At 44.6% G+C, this 26,829-nt stretch overlaps 1 protein-coding gene across 3 annotated transcripts in view; it reads right to left on the bottom strand.

The window, feature by feature from the left end:
- The window catches only part of ATP2B3 (ATPase plasma membrane Ca2+ transporting 3), a 99,237-nt gene extending 73,941 nt beyond the window's left edge, over positions 1-25,296 (bottom strand). For all 3 annotated transcript variants that reach the window (XM_074201307.1, XM_074201305.1, XM_074201308.1), the window contains exons 1-5: positions 24,973-25,296; positions 11,353-11,550; positions 9,124-9,381; positions 8,023-8,148; positions 5,850-5,975 (exon numbers count right to left, since the gene is read on the bottom strand). In XM_074201307.1, the coding sequence (XP_074057408.1) occupies positions 5,850-5,975; positions 8,023-8,148; positions 9,124-9,381; positions 11,353-11,550; positions 24,973-25,177 (913 nt within the window). In that variant the 5' untranslated portion in view covers positions 25,178-25,296. The remainder of the gene's footprint in view (positions 1-5,849; positions 5,976-8,022; positions 8,149-9,123; positions 9,382-11,352; positions 11,551-24,972) is intronic.
- Positions 25,297-26,829: the final 1,533 nt, after the last annotated feature.

Genomic DNA, 26,829 nt, shown 5'->3' with positions numbered 1-26,829 from the left:
GAGTAGGGCTCTAGAAACCTTCAAGGTCATATAAATGTGAGTTGTGATGACAATAATGCCGACAATGATGATTATGGTGATGATGATTATGGATTTCAGCTCTTAGGAAATTGCTAGAGGGTCTCCCTCTGCTTGAAGCTGAGTTCTTGATTCTCGGTGGATCCTGGTCACTCTGAATCAATGAGATAATATACATTAAGAAGGAAATGGTAGGTGATGTAGAAATGACTGGAATCTTGGACCAAATCAACAAGATAGAGAAAGGTGGAAATATCAAACATAACCTAACTGAAGTTCAAAGACATCAAAGAAAAGACAAATAACACCCATAAGACAGAGTCAAAGGGAAATTGGCTCAAGAAGGATGGAAAGCTAAGAAAAGCAAAATTCTGACACTGCAAATATAAATGACCCTAATAAAAAAGAAAATACATGAGCATCTAAAGATATGATGCAGCCACACAGTGAGCTCTCCAGTGGGTTCACTTATAAAACATGTATATGCAAAAGATAGAAGGAGACACAGGTACAAAATGCCAAAGATTCTTATGATCTTCTAGGAACAGTTAGAGAGGCTAAGGCTCTCATGAAGTGAGGTTTGGAAGAGTGCCAAGGAGCATCTAAAGGGCTTTAATGACTATGCTCAAAACAAAAATAATAAAGGAGTGGAGTCTGGCTACTGTAGTTGTGCTGTTTTCCTCCACTTCTGAATATACAATATGACAATAAGTGCATATGAAGAGCACCAACAGCTACATTAAGGTTGGTAAATGGTATAAGCCTCCTTTTTTCTACCATGCTATTGCCATCCCTGAAGGACCAGAAGGGGATACACAGGCCTAAGTGTTGCTCTGAATTTTGTGGATCTGTCAGCTTCTGGTGCTCATCTTCTCCATGTTTGGCTAGACAGTCTTCACCTGAAAGCAGAATGGATGAAGAACCTTTCCAGATTGATAAGCACTGCCAAGACTCTGCTTCACCCTCATGCCATGGGCAAGGCATCAGATCTTAGGCTATGTTCCCTTGGGCTCAGCCAAGTGCTCTATAAACGATAGATGTTATGAAATAATTCCTGAATAAATGAATGAATTACTTTGCTTCCATCTTTTCTGCCAAGAAATAATTTTTTAATTGGAAGACATTGATCAAACAGAGTAAAAGAACAGGCTGTTCCCAGGTCAGTCATTTGTCTGGGTCAGAAGATTCCAACTCATTCCAAACAGTACATTGCTCTCTCTTAACTCTCTTCTCATCTCTCTTGTGCTTACATTTGTTTGATGTTTTAGGAATTGAAGAGATTGAGGGAGGTCTTGGAAAAGCTGATGTTCTGTTTTTTTTTTCTTTTCATTTTTATAAACCATACCCAAGTAGCAAAATTCATGACCGAGTTACTTCAATGAGCAGTAAGTTTGTGAGTCCTCAGAAAAGAAAAGCAATTATAGCCCTAAGTCAGCCTAAGGTCCTCAAGAACAGGGTCTGCCAAACAAGCTTAATTCACTTTTACTGATATTTACTGGATGAGTAGATGAGCTGATAAACATCATCAAAGTCCTTTTGGACAAGATGGATTTGCACCGGATTTGTCAACTGATGAACAAAGGTCACTTTAGAGAGAGGTCTCTGGTAGAGTGTTTCAAGAAACTGTCAGTGGCTAAGTCATCAACATTTTTTATCAGTGATTTGAATCAAGACATATATGCAATGTTCTTCAAATTTACCGAGGAAAAAAATCTGGTGTTAATAAAGAATTCAAGATCCAAGCATTTGATTCAATTCAAAAATTATGCAAAACACTTCAGTGCTATGTGCTAGGGAGAGCAATGTAAGATTAAAGAACTTTGAAGAATAGATCTGAAACACCAACAAGATGAAATTTAATAGATTCAAAATAGCTAACTGTATATGTGAAGTATAGGGGAGATATGGGAAGTTACTTATGAGCTCATGTTGATAAGTGATGCATCTGTTAAAGCTACCATGATCCCTCTTGGTGTGGTGACTGGAAAAGGAAACTTCTAGTCCAATAGTCAGATGACCCCTGGGGTCCTGTGTTCAGGTTTGGATGTTGCATTTTAAGAGGAATGCTGACCAACTAGAGCCTGTTGAAAGTGAGCACCGGCTTGTGAGGATCTGAAAATCATGTTGTGTGAGGATGTTTAGCTTGAGGAATAAGACTTCAGGGAGACTGTGATGGGTAACTTTGAATATTTGAAAAATTGGAATGGGGAAGGGAGAATGAACTTTTTTCCACTTGGCCTCAGTACAGAATGAGAACCGATAGAAGGAGGAACTTTCTAACATTCCAAGTTGTCCAAAGACAGAAGAGGCTGTGTCTTGAGGAAGTGAAAGCCTCTTGATTAAAGATATTCAAGTTCATCTGAAGTCCCTTCCAACTCCAAAATTCTATGACTTAGAGCTTCGTCTTGTTCTCTGGACTGAATACTTAGGCACTCCTTGTTATGTTTACCAATTTCTGGACCTTGAATCAATTCTTGTTAGACATACAGTAAGACTTTTCCTATCATCTCTACTCTCAATCTCAGTGACCTCTCCTATTAGTTATACTTGGCAGAGGTTCCAACTGACATGATGAGGAGCACCCAGAAGATCATTGGGTCCTAAGCTGGCTCATAGGCACCATCCAGCTTCCCTTCCCAACAACAGAATTCTCCTTCTAGATAAATCAAGGCTCTACTGAGTCATACCATCTCAATCTTAGTCTAGGCTCTGTCACTTATGACCCAAGTCACTTTCAATAAATTGCTGCTCTTTTGGGGGCTTCCATTTCCTCTCTGAGGACTTAGTGGAGAGGAGAGTCAGTCTCTGGCAGTTGAGAAGACAGTTTGCTATGGAAGAGGAACCTAGTACTTAAAAAGAGAATCAGTTTTCTTCCTTTCAAGATGGCTGCCTAAATGAAGGAGGTCATCCAGTTCTATCACATACTTACTTCAGCAAAACCCTGAAGTTTGCATCAGATTTAATAATGATCAAAATATCCAATAAGAAACTACAGGAAGTGGCATCTTCCATTCCAGAACTGCATAAAAAGTCAGCACGAAGAGCACAGGCAAAAAGAAAGCCCCTTTCCAGCCAAGCAAGTGCCACCAGAACCGGAGATGGGACACATTTGGCTTTAAAAGTTCTGAATCTAGGGGCAAGAAGAGCAGAGGATTCCCTTGAGAAAGCCCCAGAGTGATTAAAAAAACCCCACACATTGTGGGAACTTTAGTGGTAGTAGGTAGTGATCAGTTACTAGTGTGGTACTTCCCAGTGCTCAAAGGAATTACAACCCATACCTTGGGGCTCTGAGATTCTAAATACTCTGTCCTGAAATTTCAGAGAAAACCCCGAAATTCCAGAACTCAACCTCAAAGACCCAGGTGAGTTGAACTCCAGTGGATCCAATGAGAGACCAAATAAAAGGGAGCCCCACTCCCCACCCCAAAGTACAGCAGGTTGGTGGACTCTAATCCTGGGACAAAGCCCCATTTCAGGAACTAAAGCTGGACAGATAGTAAAAGAAAACATCAAATCTAGAGATACAAAACCAGAAGAACCAAGTAAGTCCAGACTCAAAGGGAAAAATGGATTTCCACAAGACCTACACAAATCCCAGGAAGAAATGACCAAAACTTCCTGCCCCTCAGAAAAGGGACAACTGTAGTATATTTTAAAAGGTAGGGAAGAGACTGAGAAAGTAGTTCAGAAGGAAGCCCTGACAAATAGGACAGTTTGGAAATTAAGTTGTAGAATTTATTGCATTTTTTTAAAAGTCATGTGAAATGGAGAATCACGATTTCATACAAAATCCTACTTTTTTTGTTCCACCATGTTTATGGAAATGTTTTTGGTAGCAGTGGTATTTATGTTCAAAATTAAAATTTAAGAAAAATAGAACATAAAAGAAAATATTTTTTTTTATTTTTTTGTTTTTAACGAGGGGATGAGAATGGATGGTTTTTGAAGCTCTCTTTGGATTCTACTGTTCTATGATTCTGTGATCCAACACCACAGGATCAAGGTGAGAGGGTTTGGTTCAGACTTAATTCAGCAATGGGTACTAGATCAGAGCAGACAGATTGGTATTGGAGTCCTTCCTAAACTCTCTACCTCCTCAACTAGGTCAGTTCTTAGATCTCAGAAGTGGGATACAGATAGGAGAAGTTCAAGGGTTTGGGATTAGGGAACAATCAGGGAGACTGAGGGCAGGGATGTGGGTCAGGGCTCTGATGGATCTTGATGACTTTGGGCTGTCAGAGATTAGGAAATGACATAAAGGAGGAGATGCTCTAGGATTCAATGGTTTCTTTAGGTCTCTTGAACATACTGTTGGCCAGGAAACAAGAATGGTGATGAGGTTGTCTCTGAGCTCCAGACTATGGCTTATCGATGGAGGTTGGGGGGGGGGAGGATGCATAAGTGACAGAGTGGGATGTGTGTGTGAGGGGGAGGAGGGAGGGAGGAGTGGGGCAATCTGTTCACCGTGGCAAGTGCTGGTTTAGACCTGGGCTTTCAAAAGGAATTCAGCATTCCCCTCCCCCACCACTATACTCCCCACTCTGCAGGCTGGAAATATTGCATCAGCTGTTCTTGAACAGCCTGGGGCTACCTGGATCCCTGTCCCCCCAGTCACATGAAGGCTACTGAGGGATCCCACCTCCATCCCAGAGACTGTTTGGGCACTAATGCCCCATCAGGCTCCAGCATCTATCTCTGGATGAGATACCACTCTTCCTAGGCCCCGAACTCTCCTGCAAGTCAGGGATTTCCCTAAAGAGATTTCTACTTCTTTTACAGGAAGGATTTTCTGGGAACCAGTTGAGGTCCAGGCCAGTCTCCCGTACCTTCCTTTACTTCTGCGATTTCCTCCATCGGAGTGGGGTATCAATCCCACCATCTGAAGAATTCAGCCCATTTCTTTTCCCATAAGACTCAACATCCCTTTTGCTGCAGGAGTCCCCTCTACAGCATCCATGTCTGATGGTCATCCAGCCTGAGCCTGAACATGTTACCCCAGCTCCAATACTCACTAGTTTTGTGACCATGAGCACCTCTCTGAGCCTCGATATCCTCATCTGCAAAATGGGGATGAGAATGCTTGCACCACCAACTCCCAAGGGTGATGCAAAGAGAGTATGCACTTTAGGAATATGAGTTGCTTTGATCTGTTGCAACAGTAGGGAAGTCTGAGCAACTGAGCTGTGAGGGCAGAAAGATAGCAAGTACTCCTCTGCTCTGAAGTTGCCCAGGCTTTATGTCCTAGGCTAGGATGTTCTGCTGTTGGAAGGAATTGGGAGCCAGGACAGATTGACATGGGACAGGGTGACTTAAGGGTCATTTCTAAGGCTATTTCTAAGTTCTACTTTATCATATACATTCCTGGGGAAGTCTTGTTCTCAAGGGCCATCTTGGAAATTGTGCAATGTTTTGGTGTTGGTGAACATGGAAGGGTTTTTTTTAATGGCCTGGCCATCAGAGGTCATAGGACTTTAACATTATGGACCTCTTTGGTCCATTTCCCTCCCTCCCCCTTTTACAATAACCCTGAAGGGTGCTCTTTCTGCCTAGTTTTGAATTCCTTTAGTATCACTTATAAAAGCATTTCTCTTCTGGGGGGGTTATTGTATAAGGCAATCAAATGCCTTAAGGGAGTCTAAGGAGATTGATCCTGTTGAGATTGAAAACTTTTTTTTTTAGTTTTTCCTTCAAAGAGCTGGGAATCTCAGACTGAAGGCAATTTCTCCTAACTGTAGGGTTAATGGTCCTCAAATGACTCCACTAGGCTTGATTCTAAGGGAGGGGAGGGGTCTGGGGGAAGGCCTAGTAGATAATGGAGCATAGAGGTTTACCTTTCTTCTCTTTCTTCTCCTCTTCCTCTCCACTGGCTCCAAGCAGAGTAAAAATAATGCCAGTCTGAGAGTTCACACCGACAGCAGTGACCACCATTCTTCCTGAACCTTCCATGACATGGGTACCTGATTAAATAAGAGAGGGTCAGGATGCTCCATGGATCCCTCTAGAACCTTGGTTCCCTCTGTCTGTGAATCACAACCAAGCCCCAGACACAAAGAGAAATAGCTGTTGTAGAAATCAGGATAACAGGGGCAGCTAGGTGGTGCAGTGGATAAAGCACTGGCCCTGGAGTCAGGAGTACCTGGGTTCAAATCCGGTCTCAGACACTTAATTATTACCTAGCTGTGTGGCCTTGGGCAAGCCACTTAACCCCATTTGCCTTGCAAAAAAACCCTAAAAAATTAAAAAAAAAGAAATCAGGATAACAAATGCCATAAAAAGGGGCTAAAGACCATAATCCAAATGGTAGTTCAGGGGATGGAGAAATCACAGTCATCTGGTGTTAGGTTTGGGGAAAATCTCTACAAATGCAGGTTGAACTGAACTCAAATTCCTTAACTGGGGATCCAAGGCCCTTCACAATCTGGTTCCAAGCTCCCCTCAAATCAGTGTGCATTAAGCAGAATACATTTTATATTCTACATTCCAGCCAAATTTGACTTACTGAAGTCCTGAATGTGACTCATGCTTTCCTACCCCTCTGGACTGCTTATCACCCTGGAATTTCCTCTCTCCACACCTTTTTCTCTATTGATATTATAGCTGTCACTTAGCATCCAAGTTAACATGGGAAAATCATTTCAGTTCCTTAAGCCTCAGTTTCCTCATCTGTAAAATGAGAGACTTGGTCTCTATGGTGTTAAAGATCCCTTCCATTTCAAATGCTGTCACGCATCTTCACTCAGGAAGTGATTTGCCTAAGATTATGAAGCTCATAGTGGCCAAAGAGTGACAAGAGTCTGGTCTCCTAACTGTGAGTCCATTCTCTTCCCACTCCACAAGACTGTAATATATGTAAAGGAAGGCTATAGGATGCTAGGCCCAGGGCTGGCGTATCCTTGCTTTATGACTTCCTTCTTCTCACTGGGCCCCAGGTTCTAGAAGATGAAGGGACTGGGACAAATAATGGCCTGTGTTCCTCCCAAATTTAGCATTTTGCAAGTCCATAAAGTGGAAAATTTATCTTTAAAGTGAAGACTTGGGTCTGGTTATCTCTGTCTCATAAGTCTCTTGTTTGAATATGTAACACTGGTCTGTATTACTCAGGGTCACTATCTGATGGGTAAAGATGACCCAAGCTCTCCTACTCTCCCTCACATACCCACCTCTACCTCCCAGACTTCCAATGGGGAAATGTCATGGAAAGTCTAAAGTTGGCTTTGATTTTCTCTAGTAAAGACAAATGATCTTCAAATTGCAAAAGATAGAATGAAACAGCCCAAAGGGACCAAACCCAAACTAAGTGTGAAGAAGGTAATATAATATGCCACTTTCCTGTCAGGTCACTCACTAAGCCCAAGGGAAGAGTCCTTTCTTGGGAAAAGAGAAATAAGATCCAAATTGGGATCTAAGTGGTTTCAAAAGCCAAAGGCTAGGCTATGGCAAGAACTGGATTTTTTTGGGAAAAGCCTAAATATAAGGGATTATAGAATAATAAACTCCTAGATCTAGAGCTAGAAGGGACCTTGGGGACTATCCAATTTAATCTTTTCATTTTACAAGGAGAAATCTAAGACCCATGGAGGAAGAGAGACTTATCCAAAGTCACACCAGAAGTAAAGTGGCAGAGCCAGGACTTGAACCCAAACCATATGACTCTAGTCTGCATACTACCATACAATTTCCTTATATTCCCTTTTTAGATAGGGTTACAGGAGTGTTGGGGAAGTTTAATGGACCTGCAGAGGACACAACACTGGGTTTACAGGAAAACTCATCTTCCTAAGTTCCAATCTGGTCTCAGACACTTGTTGGCTATGTGGCCTTGCGCAAATCACTTCATCCCTATTTGCCTCAGCTCCTCATCTGTAAAATGGGGGCACACCGGGCAAAGAAATGGCAAACCACTCAAGTATGTTTGTCAAGAAAACCCCATGGACAAAGTCCATGTTTCACCTCATAAAGGCCCCTAGTGTTTGCCTGGAGTCAGGACTTAGGACTCTTACTTACCAGACAGCAACATGGGATCTTTGTCCACAGCTTTGCGCACATGATCGGATTCTCCTGTTAGGGAGCTCTCGTCAATTTTGAGGTCATTGCCCTGGATGAGTACTCCATCAGCAGGTAGGAGGTCACCTGGAAGGTACCAGGAGAGAAAAGGAATCAGGAAGCAGCTAGAACACTTCAGAGCTCAAGCAAACTTCCCTCCCCCTTTTGTTTTCTTCCTTTCATCACAGAAACATAGAATTTCAAAGGTGGGAGGTACCTCAGAAGGCAGAGGCCAACCAATATCTGAGAGTGAATCCTCCTACAACATCCCTGACAAGAGAGCTATCCAGATTCTACCTGAAGTGAAGGAGAACTCACAATCTTCAATTTTTCTAACAGTACTGTTAGAAAGTTTCTCCTTGTATCAAACTAGAATTTTCCTCTTTACCTCCTTTTTCCTGTAACTGATAGGGACCTAGAATTCAACCCTTTGTTCTTGCCTCCCTTTAATCCCCCTCTCTACTCCACTGGGAAAGTGGGGGGAAGATCTATATACAGTTAGCCCCTCCACACACTTGGGGTTAAGAGCACAGCACCTCCCTAACCTGGAAAATCCAAGTCAAATTTTTTGGTTCTCCTTCATATCAGAGAAGTTTGAATTATTATGGTATCAAAAGATAAAATAGATTGATATCATATAATACTATACATATACTTTACACACTTCTGAGTTTCTAAACTTTTTCTGTTGTTGTCTGTGGCTTCTGTAGAACTCCCCCAAATAGAACTGATCAGTAACAGTGGATAATGACTCTAAGGGCAAGAATAACATAAAAACATCATAAAGGGGGCATTTTAGTACCCCAGACCAAGCCTAAGGAAGGGAAGGAGGTCCCTGGATGGGTGGGAAGGAGTGTCTTTCTTCTTGTTCCAATTCCAATAGAATTGTTGGTGTAATTGATGCCTTGGAAGACCAAGTTAAGTTGGATGAAGGATGTGAAATGGGTTAAGAAAGTTTTAGAGAAAAGGGAACAGCTTAGCTCTCTCTCCCTTGGAATATAACTCATTTAGTAGGACCATTTGGCCCTTGGGAAAGAGTGAAGAGTCCCTTATGTCCCTCACCGTATTTGATCTGGGCGATATCTCCCACCACGAGCTCAGCCACAGGGACCTGGATGACTTGCCCCTTCCGGATGACCTGGAACTTCTGTTCTTGCTCAATTCGGCTCTGCAGACCCCGGAACTGCTTCTCCTTACTCCAGTCATTGAAGGCCGTGACCAGCACCACGCAGATGACCGATAGCAAGATAGCTGCTCCCTCAATCCAGCCAGCCTCTGCCTCGCCCTCATCCTCAGCCCCAGCTGAGACATTCCCACAGGCTGCCCCCAAGGGAGAGGGAAAGGCTTAGATAGGCCCTGGCACATTCCCACCATTTCTGCATTCATTCAGGCCCAGCAGCATTGTTCAGTTAATCGCCCTCTGAGCTCTGTTCTGACATGACTTTAGTGAGTGGGTCTGGGGAAAGGGTCAGGAGACTGAAGAGGAGGAGTAAGACCTGGTCCCTGCCACTGGGTCAAGGCCTTTGGACCCTTCCAGGCCCTGGCACTAAGGCTCCAGTCAACAGAACAGTGAGGCCTCCATGGACACTTGAGTGCCTGATTATGTTGGTTGAACCAGATTGTAGAGACTGTGGAAAGGAAAGAAGACCCTGGGGGGGGGGGGGGGCTAAAATAGAAAAGAGTACTGCATTTGGTGGTGGAGGACCTTAGTTTGAATTCCTATTTTGATATTTCTTTGGGCCTCAGTTTCCCCCTCTATAAAATGAAGAGATTAGACTAAATGATCTCTGAGGTCTTGCCAGATCTGGATCTAGGATATTATGTGTGAATCTTGGATAAGTTCCTTCCCCTCTGTAAAATGAGAGATTTGGACTGGATGGCCTCTGAGGCCCTTTCCATCTCTAGAGCTAGAGAATCTATGAGTGACCCTAGGTGAGTCATTTCATCTCTCTAGGCCTCAGATTCTCTATCTGTAAAATTAATCATATAGTACAGGACTGCCCAACCTTACTTTTAAAAGTTTTTATTGAAACAACAGACAAGATATCTTGATTTGCCATTTTAGTGAGTGCTCTGAAGCAGTTGGCTCCATTTTCATTTACTAGAGCATTTAGTAAACCCACAGATGGGTTACATTTTGGACAGCCCAGACATAGCAGGAAACAACAGACAAGTGACTCCTTGCCTGAAAGGCATGAGGCTTCTTGGCCATCCTCCTCAATGAGCCCAATGAAAGCAGGGGAAGATGACAACATCAGAAGAAACAACATCGGAGAAGGTATGCATTGTCTCCCCTGTCAGCCACCATACACATGCATGTGTGTTGACCACATGTGTTTCCTACCTGTGTAGCCTCATCTCCAATTGCTCTGCATGCCTCCCCTGATAGTGTATAGTTGTAGGATAGTGTGCTCTGGGTGTACAGGAGAATGGCTTATTGTGATTTTTCTTACTATATAATTTCTTTTTTTTTTTAGGTTTTTTTTTTTGCAAGGCAAATGGGGTTAAGTGGCTTGCCCAAGGCCACACGGCTAGGTAATTATTAAGTGTCTGAGACTGGATTTGAACTCAGGTACTCCTGACTCCAAGGCCAGTATTTTATCCACTATGCCACCTAGCTGCCCCTTACTATATAATTTCACTAAAATGTCGTTGCTTTTCACTAAGTCTGTCTTTTGGAGGAGTGGAGAAAGAGAAAACACATGTGGTGCTCTTTGCTCTTGTACTGTGGTTCTGAGTGGATGCAAGACTCTGAGGAGGCCAGTGTGAAGCCCTATGTGGGAGAAGGCAGTGTCTTGGCTATTACAAAAACTTTACAGTTGTTTTTGTAATAGTCTTTACAGACCTCTGGAAGGGCTAAGGGGAAAGCAAAGATTGATACCAAAAGAGATGAGAATTTTGAGTAGGGGAGAGGGGAGGTGGGTTATCTCAGGGTTCTGAGAAATTGAAGAAAAACAGGACTGGGACGGGTACCACAGTGTCAGCAGGAAAGCTCTGGATGCCTGGAGGCATCTTCAAGTCTTATGTCCTCCATCAAAGCTTCCCTGACTACCCCATCCTCAGGAATTTCTCTTGCCTTTGAACTTGAGCCCTTACTGTCTCCCCCACACTGTTCCCCATTTTGGTCTATGCCATTCTTGGAGTGGTGCCTGCGGGTGAGGCCTGACTTCCCAGTGGGACTGTAAGTTTCCTGTGGGGAGGGTCTGAGTCTCTCCTTCCCCAAGATTTGCTGGCCTAAATTGTTGGGCTCCCTTCTTTCCCCTCCCTGATCCAGGCCCACCCCATACTCACCGTCACTCTGTTCTCCAGGTGGTGCATAAAAGGAGAGCCCCAGAGAAATGATGGCAGCAATCTCCAGGATGATGAGGGTGACATCCTGGAGAGCTTCCCACACTAACTGGAGGAAGGTTTTAGGCTTCTTGGGAGGGATGAAGTTCTGTCCATAGATCTGCCTCCGCTTCTCCAAGTCAGTGACATTGTCTGACAGACCTGCAAGGTGGCAAGAAGGGAGAGAGGGAAACAAAAACTCAAGGCAACAAACGGTCATGCTTGGGCTAAGACTGTGAACAAGATCATTCCTTTGGCCTAATTAGTACAACTTTCTCAAAGAATGATCACTGGCCTTGGAGTCATGAGGGACCTGACTTTAAATTTTGCCTCCTACACTCTGTAGGTGTGTGTGACCATGGGCAAGACATAAGCTCTTGGAGACTCGGTTTCCTTATCTGTAAAATAAAGGTAAAGCTTGTTGCAATACAGTTAGGTAGCAATCAGTTAAGAATGAATTCCCTGAAGTGTTCTCTATATACAAATTGGAAGCTTTATGCTTTGGTTCAGTTGTTTTTCAGTTGTATCTGACTCTCTGTCATCTCATTTGGAATTTTCTTGGCAAAGATCCTGGAGTGGTTTGCTATTTCATGCTCATTTTACAGATAAAGAAACTGAGGCCAACAGGGTTAAATGACTTGCCCTGGATCATATAGCTAGTAAGTGTCTGAGACTGGATTTGAATGCAGGTCCCCCCACACCAGGACCAGTGCTCTAAATACACAGCACCACCTACCAAGCCCTATAATTATGTAAAATATGGTCATAGGTTTCAGCCCAAAGGAAATATGTAGGGAAAATTCAAATAATGAAATTCATTATTACAGTAGTCAGGATCTAGCTGTAGCTGCTTCTCAGTGGTGTAAGGCTCCAATGAGTTTGTGGTCTCAAACACTTTCCTAAACTGAAAGAGCTTTAGAAATCTCATTCATTTTTATAATTACTGAAGTTACTTGACCAAAGGGTTTCCATGTTCTTTATCTTCTGGTTGAGTCCCCAGCAGGAAAACCATTAATACCCTTCTACAATGAAAGAAATTGGGGCCAGGGTGTAAACTGGGTGAAGAAAGAAGGTGATTGGTATCTATGAAAGTTTTTGGAGACATTCCAACTGGAAAAGCCCTTAGAAATCATGGAATCCTATGACCAAGAAAATTAAGGTTCAGTGTCTTGTCTCAGATCACAATCACCCAACTGCTTCTGGAACTTGGGTCCTTGAATATCAAGCCTGAACTTTTGAGACTGATTTCCAATGATTCCTAAGTGTCTGAAGAAAGTGCCTTAGTGTGACCCTCAAGAACCACACCAATCAGCCTCTACTTATCTTTTCAGACTTTTCCATTCCCATACCTCTTCATGTCATAGCTCTTCCTGTCCTTACCCCCACCCTCCCTGGTGTAGTCCATGATCACGCAGGATTCTGTTCTTCTCTGTCATCTAGCCAAACAGAGTAGCTACTTGTTCTGCCTCAGTTTCCCTCTGGAGCTTAGGGGTGGGGAATAAAGGAAGGACATTCAGTGAAACATCAATAAATTGAACTGAATTTCTGAACCACTCTGTCCTTATTTAATAAGATTAGAGAGAGATGCTTTGGAGACACAAAAGTTCTCCGATATGGGGAATCTTTAACAGGATAAGGATTGGAACTCCCTCTATCAATACAGGCCAGCATCTTCTTTGCACTTTGGGTGACTTGTTTAGGGTCAAACAGACAGTAGGTAATTGAGGCAGCACTTGTATGTATGTTTCTGTCTCTGGGCAGCTTGTGGAGTAAGTGCTGGATCTGAAATCAGGAAGTTCTGAATTTAAGTCAACCTCAGACACTTTCTAGTTGTGTGACTCTAGGCCAGTCACTTTCCCTTCTGCCTGCCTCAATTTTCTCATCTGTAAAAATGGGGATCCTAAGAATATCCACTTCTCATAATCCTTGTGAGAATCAGATGAGATTCCTAGTAAAGTGTTATATAAATAAAAAAGTTGTTGTGGCTATCTCTATGTCTGTTTACATATACATTTGACATGCAGATGACCCTGAGTTCTAGGCAGGAGTCTGCCAGTAAATGTTTAAAAATTAGCATTTCAAAAGCACACAATACACTTTTAAGTTGAATGGCATCAACAAAACAATTGAGTTTGCCAAAATTTAATGGCTCGTCTGAGAGGGGTTTGAGCTGGCTCCAGCACATCCTGGTTTGGTGACATGCAAAGGGCCTTTTAGACTTCAACTTTTGGTATCTTTTGACAGTTTAGATTTCATTTCCCTATGCCCTTTGCTGCTTTGTATGACCAGATACTGACTTCTATGGTCCCATGACCCAAGCCTTGGCTAGGAAGGATTCAGTCTCCAAATGTCTAGATAGTAATTAGCTGGAACAGGATTTTGACCCCCTAGGGAAGTTGGACTTGAGATGGGAATATAATGTTACAAACCTGTAATAATTCTTTTTTGCTTTGAGGGACAGCTGATGGTCCAGTGGACAGAGTACTGGCCCTGGAGTCAGAAAGATCTGAGTTCAGATCCAAACTAAGACATTTCATACTTACTTAGCTGTATGACCTTGGGAATGTTATTTAACCCCATTATCTTGCAAAAAATAATAATGATTTTTTTTGCTTTGTAATTTAGTATAGTCTATTGATTCCAATCATTCCAATCAAGTTCATTACTAAACTAAGGACTGTCATCAGAGATTCAGTTGATTTAGCACCAGAACAAGAAGAAATAGGTATAGCTAAGGTTGGGGGCATGGATCAAAGACCAAAGCAACAAGAGAAGACACCTGGAAAACATGTGTATATGATAAACCAGCGAATGAAAGCCCCAGCGAATGACTTTTGAAAAGGGGACCAGGTCCCAGCATCTCTTAGTATGGATGATTAACAATGATGATATAATTATTATTCACAGACCCCACCAGGGGGCACACAGAATGACATCCTGGATGAGATCACAGGGTATTAAATTACAGAATTAGAATATTGGAGTTGAGCTAGAAAGAGTTGTCCCAGGGATCTGTCCTTGGCCCTGTTCTTCTAGTCAATGTTTTTTTCTTAATCAATGACATTGATAGTATGCTTAACCAATTATGAAACTGGGAGAGCTAGCTGATATGTAGGATGATATAATAAAGATCGTGAGAGACCTTGGCAGGCTAAAATGGTGGAACAGATCTAAGGGGGGTGGTGGTAAAGAGTTATTTTTTAAAATTTATTTAAGGCAATGAGGTTAAGTGACTTACCCAAGGTCACATTATTAAGTGTCAGAGGTCATATTTGAACTCAGGTCCTCCTGACTTCAGGGTCAGTGCTCTATCCACTATGCCACCCAACTGCCTTGGGGTAACTAGATTCAACAATTGACTGCATCTGTACTTCTGGGGTTGGGATGAACAGTTTGTCTAAAAAAGATCTGTAGGTTTCAGTGGATTGTAAATTCAATAAGAATCAGGGATGTGAAATGAAGGAAATAGTCTCATGCTTCAGTTATCAAATAGGTAGTATTGTGTTCAGCTTTGAATGCTCTAGGATTCCCAACTACTAGGAAGTAGGGTCTGGGGTTGAATGGTGCTGGTGAATAAACAATCTCCATAGGGCTGAAGGGAAGACCTCTGTGGAGGCAGAATTCAAGTCATAGTCAGAGAGGGCCATGAGCAGAGCCAAACTGTAGATTGCCAGAATATCCAATCCAAAGAGGTGTGGCAGGGACAAAGTTGGCAAACAACATGTCAGGAGCTTGGGATTTATCACAGTGCATGTCAGAGTATAAGACACAGTGCCGAGGGAGCTGGATTCAAATTCCACATCTAACATTTCCTACACTATGACCCTGGGATAAATCATGTCTCTATCTCTCAGTGCTCAATGTAATTCTGGAAACTAAGTTGCTGAGGAGACAGTAGAGAGTTTCCTGCCCTGGAATTTCCCAGTACCAGTGAAATCACAGGTCTAGTTCTGTCTTTCATGAGGTAGCTAGGTGGAGAAAGCATGGAGTTCAAATCTTGCCTCAGGCACTTCCTAATTGTGGCACCGTCTGCCTCAGTTTCCTCAAACATAAAACGGGGGTTGTGATGAGGATCCAATGGAAGTACTTTGCAACAGTGTCTGGCATATGGGGAGGTATTTAATAAAAGCTTGTTTCTTTCCCCTCCCTTGTCTTCATCCTTGGAGGTTCGTTCAAAGAGATTCCTGTTCAGATACAGATTGGATCAGATGCTCTCTGAGTGAATAATAGTAACAGGGCCAGAGAGAAATTATAGCAAATATCTCCTTGGCCCTAGCTTGTGCTGCGGCCACCATCACTCTCACTGGCTCCTCACCAACAGGCAGCTTGGGGATTTACCCTCTTGTCCCATCAGAAAGAAGGGAGAAAATTGCCTAGGGTTGACTCGAGGAAGAGTATCTGACCTTTAGCCCTCTCATGAATAGATCTCATCACTTGTCCCCTCCCAGAATCCCTTCCTTTCCAGTGAGAACTCCTTTGGGGGCTGTTTTGGTTCAAGAAAGAAAGTACCAGTCCGTTGAGGGCCCCAGTGTGCTTTGTGCCTCCTTTTCTGTTAGCTTCCCCTTGGTTTGCCCTTGCTGCTGCAGCAAGCCAACATCTCACTCACATCTCCCTTCCCCTCCCCACTTCCTATCTCCATCTTCCTTTGTCTTGTTCTCTCTCGAGCTTTCCTTCTCCTCCCCACTTCTTTTTCCTTTCTCACTCTTTCTTTTCTTGCCTTTTTCTTTCCTAAGTCCCAATGCTGCAGGCATGGGCTGGATTCAAATTCCCTGAAGCAGTGCTAGTGGGTGGGTGTGTATGTGTGTGTGTGTGTGGGGGGGGTGATGGGGAAAGATGAGGAGGGGAGAGAGAATAGAGAGGGGGAAGGAGAGATGGAAAAGGAAAAAGGGGAGGAGGGGGGCAGGCAAGGGTGGAAAGGAGATGATAGAAGGAGAAGAAGAAGAGAAGAGAGAAGGTAAAGGAGGAAGAAAGGGAAGGGAGAGGGGGGGAAGAGAGAGAAAGGAGGAGGGGAAAGAGAGAGGAGGAAAGCAGAAGATAGAAGGGAAAGAATAAGAGAGGGGAGGGGGAGGGGAGACAGAGAGAAAGGCCCCCCATCCCCCCCCCCCCCACACCCACCTCTCCTTGCCTCCTTTCTTCCAAGGGCTATGAAGGCTAGGGCAGCAAATGAGTCATAGTGGGGGCAGGGTCTGGCCAGGTGGCACAGACACAGACAGGGCACTTTGCCCATGTCAGGCAGCCAGATGCCACAGGAATCAGATTAGAAGCAATGATTGTCAGAACTGGAAAGGCCTTTAGAGATCATCTCCTGCAACCTCACAGAGGAGGAAACTGAGGACCATGGAAGGGAAGAGAGTTGCTTAAGGTCACACAGACAGCAAGCTTCATGATAGCTGGGATTAGAACCTGGTCTCCAGGTTCCCAGGGGATGCCTCCTCTGGAGGAAGGGGAAGGCCTTTCACCTCGGCTGAGGCTCTGTCCTCTGAGCCCCCTTCCCATGCCCGCCCTCCTCCTTTCTCCCCTCCTGTTCCTCCTCCTCCCCTCCTTCCTCTTCTTTCTCTTCCTCCCCCTCCTCCTCCTTTTCTTCCTCCTTCTCCTACCTCTTCTCTTCCTCCTCTCTCACCTCCTTCTCCTCCCCCTTTTCCCTTTCAGACTGCAGGATCAGCCTATTCCACAGCACCAGGGCAGAATCCTGCAAGTTCCTGAAGGCAGGGCCTGACAGGTAAAGAAAAGCTTCCCAGGACTAGATATTTATTCTTGTTGTTTTTCTGAAGAGGTCAGTGGGGTGGGGGCCCTCATCTGATTGGGAAAGAGGCACTGGAGGCTTGGGTATTTGGGCCCCAAGAGGAAAAGCTGGGCACCTGGGTTTATCTCCTTTCACCTGGGCTCATTTCCTTGTACTTGGTCTCCATTTCCTTGCACCTGGGCTCTTTCCCATGTACTTGGGTTCTTTTTCTTGTACCTGGTCTTCATTCCCTTGCACCTGGGCTCATTTCCTTGCACCTGGGCTCATTTCCTCATACTTGGTCTCCTTATTTCCTTGTACCTGGGCTCATTTCCTTGCCTGTTTTCTGGCCTACCTCTGGCCACAACCTGAAGCCTAAGCCCAGTCGTACTGTTTGGGTGTTTTTTAAAGCTCCTACCAGCTCAAGCCGTGCTTGTGGCTGGGAATACAAAGAGGGAAAGTAATATCATGTCTGTACTCAAGAAGTTTCTACTCTCATAGATTTCACTCCTGCTTTGGGTCAGAATCTTGATCTCATCAATGCCAGGGCAAGGAGGAGAAGGAGACTCAGAGTCTCCTCCTGAGGAGCTTCCAATCCTGCTGAGATCTGCCCAAGCCCTAGGTGGCAAAGGGACAACAACTGAAGCTAAGAGTGTACAAGGTGCCTTGGAGGGAAGGGGAATAAAAGGCAGCAAAAGGAGAAATGGCTGGAAAGATGCTCAATGGCCAGACACCATGGAGGGCCCTGAATATCAACATCAAGGATTTGGACTTTATTCAGTAGACCTCAGGGAGTCTTTGAGCAGGTGATTGTTATGATCAGAAATGCCCCTAAGGAAGATTGTTCTGGTCAAAATATGAAGGGTGGATTGTAAGGGGGAATCAGCTGCAACTGGAGCGACCCATTAGGAGGTGAGAGGTGGCAGGTACCTAGACCAGGGTAGAGAGAAGGAAAGAATCCACAAGTAGGACTAATGCCAGGTTCAGAGAGAGAAATATTGAAGAATCTGGAAGAAGTTCATTGATTCTAAGCCAGAGGAGTGGCCAAGATAGCTGGCGCTTCTGACCAAGAACAGGAAGGCCCCTCAAGATTAAAGGGGGCCCCTGTGGAGATAGGGTCCAACCCCCTTATTTTACAGAGGATGTCACTGAGGTACACAGGTAGGAAGTGGGCTGACTCCAAAGCCTGCGCTCTTTCCATTACCTCATGCAGGAATGGGCCTGGAGATGATCACTGAAAATCCCCTATTAACTGATTAATAGGAATGTTCGTGGAAGGAGATGTCTGGTGAATTGGCTATTTCAGGCCTCTGCACAAGGACCAGAAACCCCTTTTTGTTTCAGTTCTGATTGAAAACTACGTTCTCAAATGCTGAAAACCTTCGGTGGTTTCTGTGGGTCCAGGTCATCAGACCTGACTGGCTGTTTTTTGGCCAGTTGAGGCTTTCTTAGGGGCGCCATGGGGACTGCCCGTGGTCACTGCCTTGGGCCGGATATGGCCTCCCCAACCCTGCTGCCTGATTTTCTTGGGTTCTGCCCTTGAAAGATCAAGGGAGAGGATCAAAGACATACATAAGGGGATCCCCTCCCAGACTGCTGTGGATCTCCTCTCTTTTGATTTAGTAAAGCTTTTATGAGGGGGCTGTGGCTGAAAATACCTCTCTCCCCAGTGGTCAACCTTCCAAATTAGAGAAGTTGGTTCTCACAAACTGGATACCTCAGTTTGGCCTGGGGCCTGGGCTTAGAGCCTGTCTTCTTGATAGACTTCAAATGTCAAGGACCTAGAGGCCGATTTTACTTCCTCTGTCACTCAATGAGAGTTCATTAAACACCTCCCCTGTGCCAGGCTAAGTCACTAGCTAAGGGCTGAGGACCCAATGCTCTGCATGTGGTGAACATTTAACAATCGTCTAGTGACTGACAGAACCTGCCAAACCTTGGTCTCTGCTTGTGGAACCCAGGGTTTCCTGCCTAGGCAATTGTGGTGATGGCTTAGTAGACCTATGGTTTTCAATGATACTTATCCTAATGCAGGGAACCACTCACTCATGATCTTTGAAAATTGCCTGTAATGGGGCAGCTAGGTGGTGCAGTGGATAGAGCACCAGTCCTAGAGTCAGGAGGACCTGAGTTCAAATTCAGCCTCACACACTTAATAATTACCTGGCTGGGTGACCATGGGCAAGTCACTCAATCCCCCATTGCCTTGAAAACAAATTGCCTGTGGTCACAAGATTTCAAATAACTTGCCCAGAGTCCCATAGTCAATAGATATTCCAGGCAGGACTTGGACCCAGGGTTTCCAGCTTCTGCAGACCCCTCTTTAGTTAAATGGAGAAAGTGAGATCCTTCAGCTTGACATATCCAAGGGAGACCCAGATGATCATGTTTTGGAGGTTGCTAAATGGGCTCCTTCATGGGGAGATAGTGAGAACACCCAATTACAGAGATTCAAGCATTTTTATCTCTGATTCTAGGATTTTAAAGTAAATCTCACTGAGATACCAGTTTATGGATAGAAAGATCTGATGGTGTCCCTCCTTGAGCTGACTTGGTATAATCTAGTAGCTGAGCAGACTAAATATTATAGGGAAGAACTGGATATAGTACAGTGGGAAGTGTGTTAGCTTTGGAGTTAGGGGATCTATGTTTGAAGCAAGTCACTTCCCCTCCTCATGATTCAACTTCATTCTCTGAAAAATAAAGAGGTTGGATTAATTGACCTCTGAGGTACCTTTTCAACTCTAGAGCTAGGTTCTTATGTGGAACCTTGGACAAGTCCCTTCCCTCAATTTTCTGTAAACTAAGGAAGCTGGATTAGGTGACTCTGAGGTTCTTTCCAACTCTATGTATGACCTTGAGCAAATCACTTCCTTTCCTAATCTGAGGGTCCCATATGACTCTCTAAAGTCATAAAGGTAGAGTAGGTACCTCCCTGCCTTGGTAGTGGGGTAGGAGTGGTGGGGAATGAGGGCGGGGTCAGGGTTCTCCTCCATTAAAAGAAGGGGTTTGAAAGCCACAAGAACCTGTGGTCCCCTGGCAACATATATATGTGTACATTTTCACACATATCTTGTCAGGGAAAGCTTATATGTGCATATCCATGGGTGAATGTGAATGGGGACTCTGTAGAGGCTGAGTGTATGAGTATTCATGTGCTCATACACAGAAGACACCATATACTCAAGGTACTAGACATTGAAGACAGATTGGCCTAGTTACAGCTTATTCCTTCCTTGCATCCTGAAAGAACTGGCAGACTATGATGGCTGGGTCACCGTCAGTGAAGTCCAAAGGACTATAGAAAGCAGGAATGAAGAAGGGCAAAGGGTGCTCTGGTTTTCCCAAAAGAAACAAGAATGGAGACCGCAAATAATACATTTAGAGGGTGGAAGGTTGATTCCTGGCAAAAAAGGGCCAGTTAATGAATGACCCACAAAGAAGTGGTGACATCTAAGAACCAGCATGACTTCAGCTAGAACAACAGGTCATGCCAGACTAACCTTATTTTCTTTTTTGCCAGGATTATTTGAGCTTGGTTGATCAAGGGAATGACATAGATACCTAGATTTTAGCTAAACATTTGACAGTAATGCTATAGGCAAGATAGAGCAATGACGGGGTAGAGAGATGGGATACATAGATGGCTTCAATACTGTGGGGTTGGTTGCACCCAAAAGGTTTAATGGCAACTTGGAAGGAAGTCTTAGTGGAGTGCTCTAGGCAAAGGATCTGGACTTGACCCCAACTGCTTAACACTCCCCCACCCCACTTGATTAAAGCATCAAGGGCATGCTTCTCAAATTTGCAGGTGACATAAGACTAGGAAGGAAAGGATGACAGAGTTAGGATCCCCAAAAATCTTTAAAGGCTAGAACATTGGACTGGATTTAGGAAGGAGAAATTGAAGGGGAATAAATGGAAAAATTGTGCTCCTGAATTTTGAAAAAAATCACCTTCATGGTTAAACAGCAGTTCATTTGAAGATGTGAGTGGGGAGGTTAGTAGATTGCAAGTTCAATGAGTCAAGAGTGTGGTTTGGCAGCCAAAAAAGAGTACGGGATCTTAGATGGCATTGTCTGGGAGTAGAGAGATCAGATATAGATCTGCTGTAATCTGTTATAGTCAGACTCTACATCAAGTATTCCATCTGGTGCTGCATTTTATGGCTACTCATAAGTTTTAGAACATCTGGAAGAGAGGAATCAGGATGAAAAATGACCTGGAGATGATCCATGAGGAACTGGAGAAGAGAAGATGAGGGATGTCTAGTGGAGTAAAGTTTGTCCTGTGGAAGAGGGCATAATCAAGAGCCCTTCCTTTTGAAGTCAGGAAAGAGCTTCCTCAGAAGCAAGACAGTTACCTAGGAGCAGAAGGGCACTGCCTTCTAGGAAGGTGTAGACTACCCTTAATGGAGTGCCCACAATTAGACACTGGATAACCTCTTTTCAGGGATGCTGTGGTGGTGGTGGGGCATGGCTTGGGCATCCTTCCAACTCAAAGATTCAGCAATAAACCCCCCAAGTGAGCCTTTGGTTCTTATCTCAGCCTGGGCAGAGATGAGAATAGTTGGCTGTGGGTCCCAATGAAAGTCCCATGTTTGGGCAGGTGGGCCTACAATGTGTAAGCAGGTGGGTACAGATGGATGGCAGTCAGGGTCGGGAACACAGCACAGCTTTGCCTGAGGGTGGGGGGACTGACTGTGTGGCTCTCCAGAAACATCCCCTGAGCTCAAAATGCTCTGCAGGGAACAGATTCCCAGAAGGGTTCATCATGAAAAACAACAACCACCCCTTCCATCTGGCTTGCCCTTTCAACTTTGCCAAAGCGCTTTCCTGATGGCATTTAAGCTTCACAACAGATCTGTGAGATGGATGGCATGGCTACTATTCCTCTCCTCCCCATTTTACAGAGTTACAAACTGAGGTCCTGAGAAATGATGTGATTTTCCTGTACAACTAGTTAGTGGCAGAGCCCAGAAGAGAATTCAGTTTTGCCTTAGCTGGTTCAGCTTCAGAGAGTCAGAAGCAGGGAGTCTGATAACAAATGGAAAATGATCCTGCTGAAATGATCAATTTTGTAGTTGGGAGGATGAGTGGGGTGGGAAGAAACTAGTCTTGGGAGAGACTTAGAGACTTGAGGGGTAGTAATCATCCCCAGGGCAGTGAGAAGGGCCATGGGGTAAGCAATATTGTTGGGGCTACTGGACAGGAGCTGAGCTGGATGAATGTGGGGAATTAGAAAGATGGAGTGAGAGATGGGGGGATGGGGATGAAGGTGGGGGGAATCAATTAGTTTTCTACTAAGCTCATTTTGTATTCTCCCAACAGGCCTGGGCAGGGCCTTGGCACAGACCATTCCCAAAGCTCTCTATCTCAAATGGAATCAAATCCACCCACCCCTGGGACAGGAAACCAGGCTCAGCAAAGGTACCTTTATTCTCATTTCACAGCCAAAACTCATTAATGTGGGATTTAGTTCTGTTGATTTAATTTCATGAATTTGATGACATGGCAGGTAGATGTTAATGGGAGGGGCAGCATGAAAGAACAATGAATATATGGAATCAGAGGATTTGATTTTCAAATCCTGACTCTGCCTCTTATTAGCTGTGTGACCTTGGACAAGTCATCTCACTTCCCTTGGCCTCAGTGTCCCTTATGTAAAATGAGGCCATTAGACTAGATAGCCACTGAGGCCCCTTCAAGCTCTAGTTCTAGGATTCTATGTGTGAGCTTGGACAAGTCCCTTAACCTCCCTGGCACTCAGTTTCCCTTACTATTAAACAAAGGAGGTGGGGGTGGGAGGGGACTTGTTGACTTCTGAAGTTCCTTCCAGCTTTAGTCTATAATCCCGGCTTCTAATTATTGGCCCAGAAGCTAGACAAGAGTTGACCTTCGTGATCTCTGAAGGAAAAGGGATCACTGAATTGCTGAACAAGTAAATAACATAAATGAGATTGCAGTGGAAATCTTTAATCTACTGGGAGGGAGGACATTTTCAAACATTTTAATAGCATCCATTTATAAGAATAACAAATCAGTCCCATTGCTATTAAAGCAGATTCAGTAAGGTTTTAGGCTCAATAACCTACAATGCATGTCTACCTGTCAAAAATCTTGAGTCTGACATTGAGAGTCTATTCCAAACAGACTCAAATAGACCTTTTCCAACTTGCTCTCCCTCAGTCTACTTCATATTGGTCTCCTAACCATTCCTCTGCACTTGCTGGGTTCACTCCCACCTCATCATATTTATCCACAGTGTTCCCACCTAGGAATGTCCTTCTTCTTCCTCCTTTTCTCATATTCACATCCTATTTGGTAAGGTCCAACTCAGCTGCCTTTTTTAAACATGTTCCCTATGCACCCCAGTGAAGGGAGAAACTGGAGCAAGGCCCAGCTGCTTATCATAGAAGGGAAGAATTATAGAGAGTAGTGCCTACTCTGCTCAGAAGGAGAGTTGGGAGCTGCTTACACTGGGGTTGTCTCTTCTGCTCCCAAGTGTCTCCTCAAATATTCTAAATATATTTACCCAGAGGATTCTGGTTCAGTGACTTGCTATCTGAGTGACATTGAGTAAGTCACTTAACTACTCTAAGCCTCAGTTTCCTTATGTGTAAAAGTGAGCCATTTCCTTTGCATTGTTTTTATAAGGTCCCACTAACCCATCAAAATCACAGACCTGTAAAAAAAAACAAACCACACACACATCACCCCACCCCACACACACATACCCTTTCACCCACACCCACACACGAGCAGAAAGGCAGCATAAAAAGACCTGTGTTAGAATGTTACCACAGACACTTACCATATGATCCTGAGTAAGATATCTGCCTTCTGTCACCTCAGTCTCCGCATCTATAAAACGAGGGGACTGCACCCCTGAGATATTCTAAATATATGAGCTTATATAGGACTTTGGGCATATCATCATTTTTTTAGGGTTTTTTTTGCAAGGCAAATGGGGTTAAGTGGCTTGCCCAAGGCCACACAGCTAGGTAATTATTAAGTGTCTGAGACCGGATTTGAACCCAGGTACTCCTGACTCCAAGGCCGGTGCTTTATCCACTGCGACACCTAGCCGCCCCCATATCATCAATTCTTGTGAACTTAGATTCCTCTTCTGTAAAGTGAGGGGGAAGGGGGCAGCTAGGTGGCATTTTGGATAGAGCACTGACTCTGGAGTCAGGAGAACCTGAGTTCAAATGTGATCTCAGACAGTTAATACTTATTTAGTGTGACCTTGGGCAAGTCAGAACCCCATGGCCTTGCAAAAACAAAAAAAATGAGCAGGAAGGAGGGAAAGGAAGAAATAAGTGGCCAAGTACTTTACTAATATCCTCATTTGAGAGAGAATAACCTCTTTCTGGCTCTAAATTTATTGGTCATTTTGGTTTTTGGTTTTGGTTTTTGCAAGGCCATGGGGCTAAGTGGCTTGCCCAAGGTCACACATCTACATAATTATTAAGTGTCTGAGGCCCGATTTGAACACAAACCCTCCTGACCCCAGGGCTGGTGCTCTATCCACTAATCCTCTGGTCTTTTGAGGGAAGGTCCCTAGGCCATTAGTTACCCACAGAATGTATTTGGACAGACCAAAGTATCAGATACATTTGGAAAAGCAAGAACAAGATCTGGAAGAAATGAGGTCTAAGATGGGTCAGTATGGATTGGGAAATAAGGAAAGGCAACTTCTAAGAGGAACAGGGGGCAGCCCAAGGAAGCCAGAAATGCTTGGCTTAGGGGATGGAAAGAAGGTAGAGTAGCAGTCCACTGGTGCTCATTTGACTAGGTTGCTAAGGGTTCAAGACCAGTGCTTCCCCCTCCGGGACCAGGCAAAGTAGAGAGCACACCTACCTTCAGTGGGGGAGGTCTTCAACCTCTTGCAGAGACCACTGACATCCCCATAGGTTTCCTGGATCTTTTGCAGAGCTTCAGCCCCCCGGAGCTCCATGAGGGAGCGGAGCTCGGGCAGCGTACAGCCGAAGCCCCCAGCCCGGTTGGCTCCATGCGGCTGATTCTTGGCATGGTGACCGACAGAGCTGTTGGCCACGTCTCCCATGTTGCTTTCACAACTGGTAACCCCTTTCTTTGCTCACTTGGCTGGAGGTGCTGGGAGGGCTATTTGGTTGAAGAGGAACACTGCTGAGTAGAGCAGTCTCTGAGAGCAGAAATATGGAATGCCTGGTGGAACAAGAAGGGAAGGAGAAAACAAGACCGGAGACAAGAATGAGTGGGATGGAAATGACAAAGACACTTATCAACTCAGGTTTCAATGAATAAATTCTTTGGGTTGTTTGGTGAATCACGGAATGCAAATACTCGATTACACTGAGGATGGCTTCCCTTGGTGCCCTCCCTGAGCCTTCCCACTAGCATCATCAGGTGGTGTGGCCTGGGGTAAGGATAATATTTTTAATTTTTTAAATTTTTTTCCAATTTTATTTAAGGCAGTGGGATTAGGTGATTTGCCCAAGGTCACACAGCTAGGGAATTATTAAGTGTCTGAGGCCAGATTTGAACTCAGGTCCTCCTGACTCCAGGACCAGTACTCTATCTACTGTGCCACCTAGCTGCCCCAGGGTAAGGATAATCTTAACCCACATGCCTGCTTAAGAGGTCATCAATAATGATTTCATGCTATATAGAAATCTGGAAAAATCTTCTTTTGGGAACTCGGCCAGCTAACAGTCACAAGCACTGTTGTGTGTCGAGGTCCAAAGTGGGTGCCGATCCATGGACGAGATTGCTCTCTGAAGCAGGTGGGGGGATTCCAGTTACAATCAAGCCCACCTGGTATCTCGGCCGCACTGGGAAAACCTGGTCAAAGAGAGAACAGAGAAGAAGGGGCAGAGAAGCCCTATAGGTTAGCAAATGGTGGTACCACAGAGCATGCCCCCCCTCAGCCCCACAGGCCATGTTAGCCCAAGCTAGCCTGTGGACCAAACTATTCCCAGGTCCCACTTCTGGGTTGGAGAAGGCTAAGGCTGGCAAGCGTTTGAAGCGCCCGCCCCATGGCACAGTCCAAGTCTCAAGCAGCTCCAGGTCAAGTTTCAGTCCTATTTTGGAGAGAACTGAGTTGGCCCCCAGTCCCTGTTCTAAGTCAGACTCTGGGTTCTAATTCGATGCTCCACTTATAACTTAACCCCCCCCCCCAGAGTTTGAAGAGTTAGGGTATCTAGGATCTTAGTTTTCCTAGACCAGTCCTCTTTCTACCCAACATCGAGTTTCCCTAGCCCATGGGCTGGCTCATCTCTTGCCCAGCGGGTTGAATGCTTGGATGATTCCCTGAACCCTAACAGCTGAAGATCCCTTGAAACAGGAGCTCCCACCTTCTTACACTAGAGTTTCCCCCTCATCATCACCATCTCCCTCTGCCTGTTCTCACATCATCCATGGTCCCTGCCACATCATTCATGACCATTAATGGCTGATGAAGCAGCCCACACCAATGAGACAAGTGCCTGATAATTGATGACTGGAGAGGGGACACCCAGGGAGGATTGAAGCTGTTCACAGTGGCACTGCTGCCCATCTGCTCCTACCTCCTGGGGATCCTGCTTCACATCCTCATCTCTCCTCTTCACTTTCCTCAGTCTTTCAAATATGCTCCCCCATCTTGGAAAAACTTTCACTGGGTCTTGCTAGGTCCTCAAGCTACAATCCTCCCTCTCTTCCCTTTCACTGCCAAACTCCTCAGACTTGTGGTTTAAG

Source organism: Macrotis lagotis, chromosome X (assembly GCF_037893015.1).
Source record: "Macrotis lagotis isolate mMagLag1 chromosome X, bilby.v1.9.chrom.fasta, whole genome shotgun sequence".
In the NCBI taxonomy this organism is placed as follows: domain Eukaryota; kingdom Metazoa; phylum Chordata; class Mammalia; order Peramelemorphia; family Peramelidae; genus Macrotis; species Macrotis lagotis.
The sequence above is the reverse complement of the archived record's forward strand: the minus strand, read 5'-3'. Positions and strand labels throughout refer to the sequence as shown.